Source organism: Petaurus breviceps, unplaced genomic scaffold (genome assembly GCF_028583685.1).
Source record: "Petaurus breviceps papuanus isolate PSGF00001 unplaced genomic scaffold, PetGlider_PUasm1.0 90919, whole genome shotgun sequence".
NCBI classification, from domain to species: Eukaryota; Metazoa; Chordata; class Mammalia; order Diprotodontia; family Petauridae; genus Petaurus; species Petaurus breviceps.
The window spans coordinates 24,212,467-24,229,254 of record NW_027187378.1 but is presented as its reverse complement, the minus strand read 5'-3'; the positions used below and the strand labels follow the sequence as shown (position 1 = coordinate 24,229,254).

Below are 16,788 nucleotides of genomic sequence, written 5' to 3'. Positions count from 1 at the left end.
ATAAAGAAGTATTCCTTTAAAATGAGTTGAAATATTCTTCTCCACGATCCCTTTAAAACTCTACCCTACACCTATATCTTTTGCTTCTAGTTCTGTTTTTTTGGAAAGAAAAATAAGTCTAATCTTTCTACATAGCCTTTCAAGTAAAGGCTAACATTTCCCGCATCACAAGTCTTATATTCTTCATACTTGTGAATTTTGTTTGGGTTTTTTGGTTTAGACCTCCCATGCCTTTGCAAAACTATATCCCCTTTGCCTGAAATTCAGTCCCTCAGTTCTGCCTGGGAGAGACCATAGCTTCTGTTGTCTCATTTCATGGGTCAATTCCTATGGGAAGACATTTCTCCTCTCCCTAGTTTTTAGTGTTCTCTCCCTCCTCAATCATGTATATAATTAATTGCTTATACTTATTATATATTCCCTACTCAATCCCACTCCACAAGTGTACGGTCCTTAAGAACTAAGACTGGTTTTGGTTTTGTATCCTCATTACCTTGCACTTATTACTGTTTAATATATGTTGTATTGAATAATAGATTCTGAGGCTTTTGGGAAAGCATGGTACCAGGCCTCATGCTCACTTAGGCTTACTCCTCTGATGTGAAATACACAGCTAACTACTAAAAATCAGACTCTAAAACATCTCCTTCCTGAAGGAACAACCTCTCAAATGTTCCTCTGGAGTGGGCTAATAGCCACTTTGCATCTTCAATTAAAGATACCTGATACATAGGTATATCCTATAGGATGTTTTGTCATTGTGCCCATCACTTGAACCATGCTTCCTTCCCCCACCACCATCTCCACCCCCACTCATCAATCAATTAAAAAGCATTTATTATGCACTTATTAGGAGTCAGGCACTCTGCTAAGCCCTAGAGATACAAAGAAAGGCAACTGTCTTTGCTCTCAGGAGCTCAGATAGGAATAGGTGAGATAAAATGTAAATAACCACATAATACCAGATAGATATGCATTAATAATTAGGTAATATCAAACATATAAATAGTTGATACTAGATATATACATGTAAATAGCTAGGTAATAGCAGATATGTAGTCTAAATACTTAGTTAATATTAGATATATGTAATATGATATAGAAACATGTTAATGACTATACATATACATATAAATGACTAGGTAATACAAGATCTGTAGAGTAAAAGTGAGGGAAGCTCAGAAGGGGAGGCACTAGAGGGGGACAAGGGGGCGGGACTGTAAAAGACCCTTCCTCCTGGCCTCAGGTCTCAGGTTATACTGATCATTTATTAATCGCCTGGTAAATGCCAGGCACAGTTAAGCGCTGGGGATACACAGAAAGGCAATACAAACGAGCCAGTCCCTAGTTTCCAGGGATTTACCTACAGTGCCGCTTTACCTTGGCACACCCGGGAGCCTGAGCGACATTGCCCAGACTTACTACAAGCTGCCAGAACCCCTACGAGGTCCCCGTCCCCCGCCCCCCTCGTCCCCAACCCACGCACGACCCGAGGGAGCCCAGCTGCTGACAAAGGATCAGAAGGGGCCTGCGACGGGCTCGCACAAACGAGCTCCCAGAGGTGGAAGCACGAGTGAGAGGAGTGGGGAGCATCCGGGATGGGAGCCTCGGCGGCCACCCCAGGGTCCCACCGCCAGCCCTCAACTGGAATTGAAAATCGTCGCACCCAAGCCGGAAGCAGATTCTGGGAGTCGTAGTTCAATGGTTTGGCCAAGCCAGCGCTTCCTTCCGGCGTGGGAGCTAGTTTCCTTTGTGGGTCTGGGACCGGTACAGGGCGGGCGGCTAGACAGGCAGTCCGGCCGCCGAGAGAACGAAGCCGGCTCGTGGTGTGTGGGTCCCGGAGCCGGAGAGGGCCCTGAGGCCGGAGAGGGGCGGCGTTGGAGAGCTGGGGACCAGAGACCGGGAGAAATCCCCCTTCCCTTCCTGGGCATAGATGGACCGGCCTGACCCCCCTTCCCTCCCCACGGCGGGGAGCCGAGGTGAGTCCGGCGGCCCGGTCCAGTGTGTGGTCCGCGTCCTGTGTGCGAGGCTGCAGGGAGTGAGAGTTTGGGGTGTGGAGGTCAGGGGAAGAGGCAGGTGGGAGAGGGGAGGAAGCGGCTCCGTGTCTCTGTGTGTCTGTGTACATTTCTCCGAGCCGGCTTCTGGAGTTCTTTTTCTTCTCGTTCACAAACAGTGCCTCACTTTCCCCCGGATGCCACTTCTCGTGCCGTTATCTCCGTGTGACTGAAGGCGGTGCGTCTCACCTGTTCTGACACCAGCCTTTGGCGGGTCCTTCTTGAGCGTCTATGGGGAGAGCTATTGGAGAAACAGACAATTGGATCCTCGGGCTAAAGCGAAGTTAGCTCCTAGGGGAAGGATCCGCAGCAGTAAGTCTGGCTCTTAAGAATGAAGACAGAGAAGTCTCCCGGGATGTAGGGATTCCTCCTAGGAAGAAACCCAGACCTACGCCTGACACCAGAGCTTCAGGGAAGAGAGTCTGCAGAGTCGATGCTGAAACCGATGGAGTTGGAAGGATTCCTGATAATCCTGTAAGGGAAAGGTCAGGATTTGGGTGAAGTCACAAGGTATACAGAGAACATGGAACAGTGGATGACCATGGAGCATTTGACCCAGATTCTTGAGGGAAAAGGTAAGAAACTGTCAGAAGATAAATGTCTAGGTGGAGAGGGTTGTGGAGGAAGCCATCTTCTCATTATGGGAAAAAGGAAAACAAAGCTCAAACGAAGGTACCCTTGGCCAAAGAGTTGGGGGAAAGATTTCCCAATCTCAGTGTCCTGGGATTAACAATGAGAATATTTGAGACTTCAGTGTATGCAAGGCCCTTATATCAAGACACCCAGACTATCACACATCTGTTCTGTCCCTGCTTTGTATAGTAACTCATTTACCAAAGCCATAGAAAGAACGTTCCCCACTACTAGATACGCTTTTGGAGGGACCAGCCCAAGTCAATGGGATTTTTATTAAGTTCTGTTAATTTTCATTTATCCGTACAATAACCCTTTACGACAGATAGAGATTCAATATTCCTGTTTTATAGATCGGAAACTATGATTCAGTGAGGTGTTACAGCACTTAAGGTTAAGGTTACAGCATTAACTAGCTTATAGTTTTTAGTTTAGGGTCCTCATAAAGTCAGAACTTAGCAACCTTAAAAATCACAGAGTCCACCCTTCTCATTTTTTAGATAAGAAATTAAGGATGAAAGGCATTAAGTGACAGAGCTAAGTAATAGAAAAACTACAAATAGAATCCCCAGGTCCCCTCACTCTTAGTCTAGTGTTCTTTGTTATCTCATGTGACTTCTTCAGTGTTTTTTCATTAGGCCAGTGCTACATTTCTGTTCTTTAAGTTGTTATCATAGGTATGACAAAATAGCTGCTTTCTCCAAAAGAATTAGCATATAATTACTCACAAAAATTTAAAGCAAAGGAGGGAGTTTTTTTTTTTCCCCCAGAGGAGAAGACTGAGTAACAAAGAAGTTGTTAATAGACTATCACACCTATCTGTGACCTCAACTATATTCTTACTTCGGGACTACAGTTCTTTCATGTGGAACCTGCCATGAGCACCGAGCAAGGGTCCTCAGCAACAAGTCATGATCTTCTGTGACCTTCAATTTGGCAGACTTATTCTGACCCCTTTTTGAACAAGTTCTTTCTGTAAGATAGAATCAGCCACCCTCATGGTTTCTTTTTTTCCCTTCAGCTTCATCTTCTCAAGATCCTGGCCTTTCTCAAGAGAAGAACTCAGAAGAGGAGCAAATGACAATTCTTTTTCTGAAAGCTAGGTCCCAGGTGAGTTGGAGTTTTCTCTCTTTTCTGAAATGCCTAGATTGTGGATATATTTACTCCCTTTTCTTGAAGACTCCTTTCTTCAGGGAATCCCCATATAGGCACTTGAATTCCAGTTCTTCCCAGGGAGATGGGGCCCATAATAGTGAATGACTCTATAGAAAATTCCCCCCTGTTATTGAGTGCTCTCTTTCAGTGCCCTTGTCTTCCTCATTTAATATCCACTCATTCATTTAAAAAGACATTTGGGCCTACTGTGTGGTCATTAATATGCTAAGCATGCCTATGGATAGAAAGTAAAAATAAGACATAGTCCTCACCCTAAATATTCTGACAATATTGTCAATAGTAGCAGACTGACACCTCAAAGGATTAGTAATAGAAGGAAGCTGATAATAAGTGCGAAATGAGTAGTGTATATAACAGGTGTATTGGAGTTTATGAAAGGTTGAGATAAATGTAAGCTGGCTTGGTCAGGAAAGTTTTAATGGAAGGGATGGGGTTTAAGGTGCTCCTAAAGGATTTGTATAAGAGAGGGAGACATTGTAGGCAGGAAGAACAACAAGACAGAAACTCAGAAAAATTAGTCTGTCATTCACATGCACCAGTAAAGAATAAGCTTGGCCTAAGGAAATTACTGTTGAGAAGTAATAGGTAATAAATTTAAATGTGTAGAATTGTAACAAATGGTGGAGGACCTTGAATGCCATCCTCAGTTTAGACTGTATACTGAAAGTTATTAGATAGTTTCAAGGATAAAGTGTTTTAAAATGCTTAAGATCTAAAGGGGGAGAAGATTAAAAAAACCTTAAGAGTTGCTAATCTAGGAGACAGGTAATAAAGGTGGATATGTACAGACCTAGAAATATCTATTATAAATGGTGAGACAATCAAAATGTTAATCCATGGGATCATGTTGTGATTACAGAATTCTTCTCATATTCTTTCCCAGTAGTTTTCCAGGTCTAGTTGATCTTTTCCAATAAGCCAGAGATTATAGCTTGTTTGATTGCTTAATGGAAGTAAAATGTTTCTGCTTTCCTGGATAAGAGGAAAAAACACCAGAAAGACTTTTTACAGTGGTGGTTAAATGAGAGGCAAGGAGATGTGGTAGAAAGAGCTCTGGACTTGTGGTCAGGAGATGCCTTGGTTCACATCCTGCCACTGACAGTAGCAGTATAACTGAATAATTCTCTTAACCTCTTTGAGTGTCATTAATACCTTTAGAAACCTACTGCACTGAGGGGCAGCTAGGTGGCGCAGTGAGTAAAGCACCAGCCCCAGAGTCAGGAGGACCCAAGTTCGGTTCCGCCTCAACACTTAACACCCACACAAAAAACTAGCTATGTAACCTTGGGCAAGTTACTTAACCCCAATTTCCCTCCAAAAAGCAAAAACAAAAAACAAAAAACCTACTGCACTGACTTGTGAGAATTTAATGAGCTTACATATATATATAAAGGGCTTATGAACTTTAATGTGCTATATAATTGTTGATTATTTAATAATAATAAATAATGGGAGTTTCAACTTTCATGACCTTATTGTCCACAATACAAAAGTGTAGGGATCACTCATCCAATTTAGATCATCTTAAGTTTACTTCCAAAATAACATAAAATCACTATTTTGCAAAGTTATTAGTCTTTTAGGCAATTTGATTTCTGGATATTTTATTTCTGTAATCTCTACTCTGTTCCCATGGTTCATTTTTACTTTTTGCCCCAAAATAGATAGTTTCAATGACATCACAGTAATTGGATGGTTCTGAGATTTTGTCAATGTGGATACTACTTTCAGAAGTGCAGATCTCAACCTATCCACCTATACTTTCTCATCCTGTATGATTCTTGCCAAGGTCCTTCCATAAATTCTCCACAGGGGAATCCATCTCTTGACATTGTGGATACTAATGGAGCAAGGGAGCTGGCTGTCTACTGACTTTCTCTTAATCCTTTCCCTGTCATGCATCTCTCTTATTTAATTACTTATATCACTTAGCATAAGAGAGACTGGTTATCATAATTTGTTATATTTCCTGAGTTTACACATTGAATCTTACCACATACCTTTTATGAATCAATGCCACATTAAAAATTAAAGCACATTTTTTTGGTGATGGAAGTGTAGGAAGTAAAATCAATAGGATCATTGAATTTACAAGGAGGTTATTTTTTTTTTACTAGCACTGTGTTTGTGTGTAAATGTGTGTTTTGATTTCTTCTTTATACCATGATCATCTCCATATATTCCCATAACATATAACCTCATCAGGGAGTCTTCCTTTGTAACAAAGAAAAAGAGCTAAACAAAACTAACCAATATAATGACCACATCTGACTGTGTATTAAGCATTCCACACTCCTCATCCTAGTTACACTCCCTAGTTACATGCCAGCTTTCCAGTGTCCTGAAAATGTGGCATCCAGAAATAAACACAGTAGTCCAGATGTCATCTGACCAAAATAGAATACAATGGGAGTTATTGCCTTCCAATCTGGAGACTGTACTTCTGATGATGCAAGCTAAGTTTACATTAGTTTTTTTGGCTATCATGTTACACTATAGTCTCATATTGACTTTACAGTCACCTAAAGCCCCTAGGTACTTATCATATGAATAGCTATCTAGTAGCCACTTCCTTCCTATCCTGTATTTGTGCATTTGATTTTTTTTTTAAGTCAGGTGCAATACTTAATTAAAAAAAAATTTTTTTTTGGTATAGATGGTTGTAAGTATGTTCCCAGTATGGTAACTCCTTTCACAGAAATAGATTAGCAAAGTCACTTATGGTTTTGGTTATCTAGGGGAATGGTATCAAACTCAAATAGAAATGGCTCCCTGCAGGTCATGTTTTGTCTTAGAAAATTAGCATTATGTTGTACTTTTATTTACTTTGTTATATTTCTCAATTACATTTTAATTTTTTTTTTTTGGAAAGGCAGTTGGGGTTAATTCACTTGCCCAGGGTCACACAGTGACACTAGTAAATGTCATCCAGTGTTCTATCCACTGCGCCACCTATTGTAATTTAAAAGTCGAGTTTGACACCTGAGCTAGAGCTTGAGAGGTTGTGACTTGTCTGTGGTCACATATTAGAAGTAGGACTTAAATCCAGGTCTTCGTGACCCCAAGGCTGACCCTCTATCCACTATGCCACATTGCTGCTAACTTTACATTTATCACCTTTCAGTTTCTTCTCTTTTCTTTTCTTTTTGGAAGGGGGAAGGCAAGGCAATTGGGGCTAAGTGACTTGCCCAAGGTCACACAACTAGTTAAGTGTCAAGTGTCTGAGGCTGGATTTGACCTCAGGTCCTCCTGACTCCAGGGCCGGTGCTCAATTCATTGTGCCACCTAGCTGCCCCTAAATTTCTTATTAGATTTTTTTTTTTCCCTGTCATCCTAGACTGCTGAAATCTCTCTGGATCCAGTGATGATAGAGTTAACTTCCTCTTAGCTTTGTGTCATCTACAGCACGCTATCCAACTTTACCAAATCATTGGTAAAAATGTTGAACAAAATGGGACCAAGGACAGAGAATGAGGGCCCTGCTAGACACTTTAATCCAGGTGATGAGTTTCCCTTAATCAACACTTTTCAGGTGCTAGTATTTGCCTGCTTCAAATCCATTTATTTGGACTACCATTCAGTTCACAGGCTTTGCTGCAATATCGGTCAGCCTAGGAAACCCTGTAAAAACAGTAAACGAGAGTATGAAGCTATGACTTGGTAATGGACCCCTGCCAATTCCTTGGGATTTCTTATTCTGGTTCTTGCCTCCTAAGACTTTTGCAAAAGTTGACATACAGTTCATTGGCTTAGAATTTGAAAATTTGTCTTACTGCTCTCTTTGAAAACCAAGCAAAATTTGGTAGTGTCTAGTCTTGTGTTGACTTTCCTGTTCTCCACCATTGCTTTTATAAAATTGTCAACAGCAGTTATATCTGCAGGTTCTTTCAGGGCTCTAAGGGGTATCTCTTTTACCTGTGCCAGGTGATTAGACTCACTGAGAGCAACTAGTTGTTCTTTTGTTATGTCTTCACTTAATTAAGTTTCAGTTTCCTTGAGACAATTTTTGTTTTATCCTCAGATCAGTTTTCTTCTTGGTAGGAACGAAATATTTCTGCCTTCTTGCTGTTGTCTGTCACCCTTGTCTTTCTCCCTCCAAGCAGATATCCTGCTCTCTTATTAAGACTTTGGCTCTCAATATAGCCTTTAAAAAGCTCTTTTTGTTGCTTTGACGATTTTTCTCACTTTTTCATATTCTTTGGTCTTCCTGATTCTGTTTTTAAATTTTGTTTATTTCATTAAATATTTCCCAATTACATGTAAAAAAATTTTAACGTTCATTTTTTTTAAATTTTGAGTTCTATATTCTCTCCCCTTACCTCCAGAGAAAACAAACAATAGGATAACAGTTATACATGTGAAGTCATGCAAAACATTTCCATATTAATCATATTGCAAAAGAAAACATGCGTGTGTGCATGCACACACACACGAAAAATAAAGTTTTGAAAAATATATTTCAATCTGTACTCAGAGTTCATTACTTCTCTTTCTAGAAGTGGATAGCATTTTTTACCATGAGTCCTTTGGAATTGTCTTGGCTCATTGCCTAACACTATTCCTATAAGACAGTGTCACTATTTTCTATTTATAGATCCCCATTTTTTCTATCATGTGTTTATATCTTTTTACAATTTATATTCATTGATGAGTTGCCTGTGCAATCAAATTAATTTTGATGTTCATCTTTCCCATTTTCTTCATCAGAATCATTTATGTTTTCATTTTCAGAATTGATTTCTTAAGAGCATCCTACTCTTAAGCCAGCTTCCCTTATAAAATTCAAGACCACAGGATCCTATCCAAACTTTCCCTGAACTCTTTGAAATAACACTCTCCAAAAATCTAATGCAGGGGTGGGGAATCTGCAGCTTTGAGGCCACATGTGACCTTCTAGGTCCTTGGGTATGGTCTTTTGACTGAGTCCAAGTTTTACAGAACAAATCCTTTTATTAAGGGGATTTGTTCTGTGAAGTTTGGATTTAGTCAAAGGGCCACACTTGAGGACCTAGAGGGCCACATGTGGCCTTAAGGCAGCAGATTCCCCACCCCTGATCTAAGGTACAGGTCAGACTATGTCTAGTATTCTGTTTCTTAATTACCATGAACTCTCTAAGATAGCATGGCTATTTCTTCCCAAGGTTCCTGTCATTTCTACCTCAGTTTCTCCCTTTTTTGTTAGAATCATATCCAAGATATTAGTGGTTGTAAACACTTTTAGAAATCCTGTACATCCCACCTATCTATCCAGGTTCTGACAGCTTCATACATCATCTATGAGCCATGTTTGGAGTAGGCTTGCTGGGTAAACAGGAACATATTTGGTGTTTTAGGAATCAGTGGCCTTTAAGGATGTAGCTGTGGACTTCACTCAGGAGGAATGGGGGCAGCTGGATCCTGCTCAGAGGGACTTGTACAGGGATGTGATGCTGGAGAACTATGGGAACCTGGTCTCACTGGGTAAGAATGTCTTCCCCCTTTCAGACTCTGTCAATTAGAACATTTCTGCTTCCTTGATTTTTAAAAGGTGCTTAGCCAAGCTTTAGCCTGGGGCTCAGTGATTTATAATATACTTTAGGGTTCAGAGGCCAGGCAGTTCTGTTCCCTGTTTTCAGATGAAAGGTCTGCTGTTTACCGAATGAAAAGGGGACCTTCATTGTGCTATCTCAGATATTTCAATTTCTCTTAGCTTTTAAAGGACTTCATATCACCCTTGGACCCTTCTTATACTGTCATCTCTATCATCTCATATCAGGGGGCCAAAACTTGACTGGGCAATTCTTTTGTCTCCAGCACAAACAAACAGGTCTTATTCTTTCTCCATGAGCAGGGTTTCCAGTTTCTAAGCCATATGTGATTTCCCAGCTGGAACAAGGGGAAGAACCCTGGGTGGTGGAAAGAGAAGTCTCAAGAGGTATCTGCCTAGGTGAGTGAGTAAAAACTAAACAGACAGATTATAAATAACATTTCATATGGTCTTTCAGGGAGGGTGAACAATTCAACCATTAGTCAGGAGCCATTATCAAAATCCTGAAGGCTTAGGAAAAATTTGAGACTATTTAGTATAAGCACTTTCAAATATTTTTTTCCTTAACATTGATAATCTCCCTCTAGCTTCCTATTTCCCTCTTTGTCCAAGGAAGATGTGCCTTTTTTAAAGTAAACCACTTAATTGTACTGTGGGTTTCATCTGCCTCTAGGAGTTCTATTCCAGTTGGGATAACGAGGAGTCCTCTAACCTAATTAGGATCAAGGAGCAAGACTAAGAAGTGTGAAGTCATAAAAAGGGAGTGAGCAAAGTAGTCAAACAGTTTGGGGTGAACATTAACAGAGATGATCACAAGGCCAAAGATGATTGTGATCAGTTGATTTAATTTCATCTGTCAGATTAAATTTTTCTTCCTAAGCAGCTCATGACTTTATTTTGGTTTCACCCCCTAGAGCAAAATTCAGGGAGTGAAGGATAGGAAAAAATAGAGGAAAGACCACTCTTTAGAAGGCTATCAATGGTCCTGACAGACAGTAACAAGGGCCTATATTAAGGTATTGGCAGTGACAGAGTTTAGGAGGTAGATTGGAATTGATGGTAGAGATACGGGAAAGGGAATAGCCAAAGGGGAACATCAAGGTTTTGAAATGGAAGACTGGGCAGATGGTAGTTTCAGTGACAGAAATAGTAGTCAGAAAAGGAGAGATGGTTCAAGGAAAATATGATGAGCCCTATTTTAAACACGTTGAATTTGAGATGTCAGTGGGACATTCAGGAGGACATATCCTGTAGGTAATAGAAGATATAGGCCTAGAGCTCAGGTGGGGTTCCAGAGCTGGACATGCAAATTTGGAAATCATATGCACAACAATCTCCTATAGAAATCTTGCTCTGTTGTTGCATCATTGCATTGTCACAACCCTGAGTACTTGGAAGCTGTGCCAGCAGCTGGAAAGACTTTGCAGTCCTGCCGGCTGTGCAAAGATCAGCTTAGTCACGTCTAGAGAGGCTTATCACCAGGATATTAACCGTGACAATCCCTGAAACAGTGTTCTAATGAAAGACTCATAAATCTATGATCTTTGAATGTTTCCTCCAATTATGAAGATTGTATCCCATTCACGCTTGCTTACCCTTTGCAGTTCTTGTCCATGTTCTCTCCTCAGTTTCTACTGATATTTTGAGGGTAGCAGAGCCCTTGTGCTATCCACATGTCATTCTTCCTTGCCACGTGACTGACCTATCTTTTTCTTTCATAACATTTCCTGATATATAATTATGTTCTTTGAAGTTCCTAATTTGTTATAAACATTGCAGTCTGCTTCTATGCTCCATGTGTCCCTCAGTTGCCTTCCGTATAATACTCATTTTCAGATCTTCATTAGCTGCTTTGTTCTATATCTCATAGCTACATAATACTCATAGACTATTGACATTTTTAAATGGTCCTTTGTTTCTGGAAGAAACCTGGGGTCATTAAAAGAAATCTGCAATGTCCTGAAGGCAATCCAGTCCATTTTTTTCCTTCTATTTTAATTATGGACCCAAGTTGTTGTCCATTTATATTTTCTGTCCCAGCTATATGTGTTGATATACAATATAGGGCAGCTAGGTGGCACAGTGGATAGAACGTTGGTCTTGGTGTCAGGAAAACCTGAGTTCAAATTCAGTCGCAGACATTAGCTGTGTGACCCTATGCAAGCCACCATCAAAGCAATTTAGACTGGTTAAAAAATAGGTTGATCAGTGGAACTGATTGGAATACAACATACTGAAGCAAATGAATACAGTAACATGGTATTCTGACAAATCCAAAGATCCCAGTTATAAGGGTAAGGGCTCACTATTTGACAAATACTGCTGGAAACTCTGGAACACAATTTTTCAGAAACCAGATAGAGACCAACAGCTTAGACCATATAACAAGATAAGTGCCAAATGATATATGACTTAGACATTAAAGGGTAACATCAGAAATCATTGGAAGAGCATGTAAGAAATTACCTTTCAAGTCTCTGGATAGGAGCAGGCAGTTCATGACCAGGCAAGGTATAGACAGAATCACAAAAGATAAAATGGACAATTTTATTTATAAAAGATATTTATACATTTATTTATAAAAAGATTTTAAAATGTTTACACAAAGTCAGCACAAAATTAGAAGGGAAACAGGTCATCGTAAAAAAAATCTTTGTAGCAAGTTTAATGAAAGTCTTTTACAGGGGTGGGGAACCTGGGGCCTTGAGGCCACATGTGGCCCTCTTAAGTCCTCAAATGCAACCCTTTGACTGAATCCAAACTTTTTTCACAAAGATGTGAAGTTTGGATTCAGTCAAAGGGCCACACTTAAGGACCTAGAGGGCCACATGTGGCAAAGCAGCAGGTTCCCCATCCCTTGTCTTAATTCTAAGCTATGCAAGGAACTGATTCAAATTTATAAGAACTAGTAATTCCCCAATAGAGAAAATAGTAAAAAAAAAAAAAATACGAACGGGCAGTCCAAATTATCAGTAGCCTTATGAAAAAATACTCCAGTCACTAAGAATTAGAGTGATCCACATTAAAACAACTCTGAATTTCCATCTCATACCTATCAGTTTAGCAAAGGTGACAAAAAAGGAAAATGGCAGCTGTTGGGGGAGGCGGGGTGAGGCTGGAAGAAAATAAGCACACTAATATGCCATTGGGAAAACTGTGAATTGATTGACTGATTATGGAAAGCAATTTATAAGGCAGAAAAGTCACTTGATTCTGAATTCTACAGGAAATCCATCCAACACTTCGGAGACCCTTCTCTAAGATTTCTCCCTCTCTCTTTTTAACCAATATAGGCTTTTAATCTTGGCATAGAATTGACAAGCAAATAAACTACATGATAACAAGAAAACAATGGATAAAGAAACATCTACCAAAGGGCTATGTGCCTTGTGCCCCCCTAGACTCTGCAAGATCCTAAAGAATACCAAAGCTGCTTCAGACCTAGTAGTTTTAGGAAATGTTCAGTTTAGTCATAGTTTAATCCTCCTTCAGATGGGGCAAAGAGATGTAGACAATACAACATTAAAAACTCAGTTCTACAGTTGCCTCTTGTGAGGCCAGTCAGTTGTCAGATAAATATTCAGAAACTCTGGACACAAGACTCATGGTCCTGGGGAGAGTGGACTCAGCAGACAACAAAAGCTCTCGTGGCCAATACTTTTCTTGTTCTTAGTTGGAACCAGTGGCTAGCTTCAGCAAGAGGAATCTGCTGCAATCATCCTGGCCTCATGCCTCTGGTCTCTTGACATTGTGTGGCTACCAGTGTAACATGTGAGCTATCCATTTGTTACTCCTCAGACTTGTTGGTTGAATAACTCACCCCCTTTCCTGGTTATACAACTCATTAGTGATATCTTTTTTGCTTCTCACATACATTTGATACATGTTAATAAGCTACATCCTATTTACACCCCACACACAACTTTATTTGCCTTTGGGAAACCTACAGCTGATCTCAAAGAGAGACAAGCCTTGTTTTGCTTGGCCCAAGGGAAAGGACTAGAAATAATAGGTGTGATAATAGCAGAAAGGTAGATTTTGGTTTAATGTGTGAAAAGATCAGATTTGAATACAGGTCTTCCTGCCTCTAGGCCAATCTCTCTGTGCACTACACCAGCTGCCTCTAAAAGAGGCACAAAGAATAAAGCTATTTTTATTTTAAAGGAATTTACACACTATAAAGGATACATACACAGAGATATAGTCATTTATACATAAATGCACACATATATGTGTGTATACATATATATGCATGTATAGTACATATGCATATGTACTATGCATAGTATATATACTATATATGTAGTATATAGTGCATATCTAGTATAGAATAACATAAACTTTGTGTGTATATGTGTATGTGTGTATATGCATATACTATAAAGTAAATATGAGGTATTTAGGAAGGAGACAGGCCCCCATGGTTGGATGGATCAGAAAGAATAGAATTCGAGGTATAGGTGAAGAAGGCAAATATTCTAGGACAGGGATGGTGAACCTGCGGCCTTGAGGCCACATGTGACCCTCTAGGTCCTCGAGTGTGACCCTTTGACCAAATCCAAATTTCACAGTGCTAATCCCCTTAATAAAAGAATTTGTTCTGTAAAACTTGGACTCAGTCAAAAGGCCAAATCCATGGCCTTGAGGTCACAGGTTCCTCACCCCTGTCTGGATGGGAAATGGCCTACCATATGTGCTAGTTGTTGGTGGTGGTTTTTATCCTTTGTTCTTAAAGAGGACCATGACACCAGGAAGATGATGCCATGACTTACAGGCGAATTAGATTTAAGTGAAGGAGGGCTTTGCAGAGTCACTAGAGCCATCTGGGTCCGGTAGCCAGATATAGATTAGGATAGCTGGAGATGGCCCAGGATGCAGCAGGAGACCTCAGCCTTTTTAAGCTAAGGTCTTTCCTAGTTCTCACTTTGACTGAGGCAATGCCCATTCAATGTTTAGGGCTGTTTAAGAAGTAAGCCAAGGGATGACCCCTTTAATAAGAAACAAAAAATAAAACTGGAAGGGGAAGACATAATGGCACAGCATCTAAATACCTAAAGAAAAAGTTAAATGATTTACAGGAAGAAGTAGACAGTAAAACCATAATAGTTGGGGAGCTCAATGTATACTTCTAGGACTTAGACAAATCAGACAAAAAGGAAAACAAAAAAGAGATTAAGGTCCTGAAGAAATGTTTAGAAAGGTTACATATGTTAGCTCTCTATTAACTACTGATTTGGAATGTAAAGATGTATATATATTTCACAGCTGTGCCTGGCTCCATTAAATTGATAATATGTTAGGACAAAAAAACACAATAAATGTAGCAATGCATAATAAAATCAAATTCACAGCATAAAATCACATTCAATAAAGGGACTTTAAAGAAAGTCATAAAATTAATTGGGACTAAATAACAGTACTAAATAATTGGTGGGTCAAAGAACAAACCTTAGAAACAAAAAATAATTTCATCAGAGAAAATGGCAATAAATGTACATTTGGAAAATTTGGGGAAGGCAGTCAAAACAAATCCTTAGGGTAAAATGTGTATCTCTGGACATTTTTCATCAACAGAAAAGAGCAAGTACAAATAAATGAATTGAACAAAACAAGAAATGCAACAAATACAAAAATCATGGCTAAAAAACAAAATGAGAATTCTGCAAACCAAAAAAATTATCCACTGAATTAATAAATTAAACTAAGATCTCTTAAAAGTAATGACATGAGCTATTAGCTAATCTAATTTTAAAAAAAACTAAGACGTTACCCATCAATCTGGGATCGTCAAAATTAATGGAATATTATTGCATAGTAACAAATGACAACAGAGGTGCTTTTAGAAAAACCTGGGATAACTTGTATAAAATGATGCAGAGTGAAGTGAGCAGAACCCAGAGAACAATTTATGTAATAATAACATAAAGAGCAACTAAGAAAGACTTAAGAATCTATGTCAGTGCAATAACCAACCATGATGCTAGAGGACTGATGATTAAAAATGTGACACACACTTTTTGAGAGAAAGATGATTAACTTAAGATGCAGAACAAGACATACATTTCAGACATGGCCAATATAGGGACTTGTTTTGCTTGACTGTGTATTTGACACAAGGGTTTTGATCTTCATTTCATTATGTGGGAGTGGGGGGATTGAGGGGACCTAGGGCTAGGATTACTTAAATGGATAAAAGAAAAACAAAGCAAGAAAGGAGTGTCATGGGAGCATTTTAGAAATGCACACATGAGCTTTGAAAATAATGTAATCAGGGGCGGTTAGGTGGGTCTGTGAATAGAGCACCGCCCCTGGAATCAGGAGGACCTAGGTTCGGGTCCAGCCTCAGACACTTAACACAAAAACTAGCCGTGTGATCTTGAGCAAGTCACTTAACCCCAATTGCCCTCCAAAATAGCAAAAAAAAAAAAAAACCATGAAAATAACGTGATTGATTTATTATATTTAAAAATAAGTCGTGTGAGAAACAGAAAGAAGGCTAATTTGGCTAGACTGTAAAATGAGGGAAGAGGAATAATGAGGCTGGAAGGATATGTTGGGCCCAGGTGTAAGGGTCTTTAAAAGCCAAATAGAGGCATTTATAGTTCATCTTGGAAGCAGCAGGAAGCCATTTGAACCACTGTTCAAGTATATTGAACAGGACAGTGGCATGGTCTGATCTGTATTTAAGGAAAATCACTGACAGCTATGTGGAAAACAAAATGGGTTGAAGTAGTGTAGCAGCAAGCACCCCAAGCGTCCTCAGGGTTTGCAGCTACCACAGGTTCTTGGATCTGCTTTGTTAAAGGAAAGCAACTCAAAATGGGTTAACAAGCTTACTTTAATCAGTCAGACATATATCGTTTACCTTGTTCAGAAGAAAATGTCAGCACCCTGAACCTCAAAGTATACAGGCATAATTATCAAGACAGAAACATCAAGTAGACAGATTTCCAAACTGTCCAACCATTACATCCATACCCAGTCAACATCTGGGTTTCCACATTCTGGGTTTTTCAAAGCCGGGGGACTGAATTCGGCTTCCCAGAATTCAGATCAAATCACAGAACACTTCTCAAAGTGAGTCCCAAAACAAAGCTACACATCAGGGCTTATATAGCCTTCTCCTGGCTCAGAGAACGTAACAACCTTATTGACTCACTGGCCAATCAAGAAGTATCTACTGAAAAACAAGCCTCCCTCCCCAGGCTTCAGGTGCACTTTAGCCTAGGGGCAGGGAAGATCTTTAAAATTTACATTCGCATTACATTCGGCCCCAAGATCTTTCATGCCCATAGCATAGACAATTTACTTTTGAATTAGCACTGAACATTTCTTAGGTCACGTTTTCAAAGTACAGAACTAAAGTTACCAAAGTGGCCACTGGCCCTTAAACAAACA

The 16,788-nt window shown here is 39.7% G+C and overlaps 1 protein-coding gene and 1 pseudogene across 2 annotated transcripts in view; one reads left to right on the top strand and one right to left on the bottom strand.

The window, feature by feature from the left end:
* LOC138152185 (zinc finger protein 184-like) overlaps nucleotides 1-16,788 on the bottom strand; it is a 124,050-nt pseudogene that overhangs the window by 53,783 nt on the left and 53,479 nt on the right.
* Nucleotides 726-16,788, top strand: part of LOC138151977 (zinc finger protein 184-like) — a 20,385-nt gene continuing 4,322 nt past the window's right edge. The window contains exons 1-5 of one of the 2 annotated variants that reach the window (XM_069075583.1): nucleotides 726-1,979; nucleotides 2,174-2,629; nucleotides 3,709-3,797; nucleotides 9,197-9,323; nucleotides 9,694-9,789. In XM_069075583.1, coding sequence (XP_068931684.1) covers nucleotides 2,578-2,629; nucleotides 3,709-3,797; nucleotides 9,197-9,323; nucleotides 9,694-9,789 — 364 coding nt within the window. In that variant the 5' untranslated portion in view covers nucleotides 726-1,979; nucleotides 2,174-2,577. Of the gene's footprint in view, nucleotides 1,980-2,173; nucleotides 2,630-3,708; nucleotides 3,798-7,200; nucleotides 7,364-9,196; nucleotides 9,324-9,693; nucleotides 9,790-16,788 lie in introns of those variants that run through there. The other variant, XM_069075584.1, reaches the window with a different exon arrangement.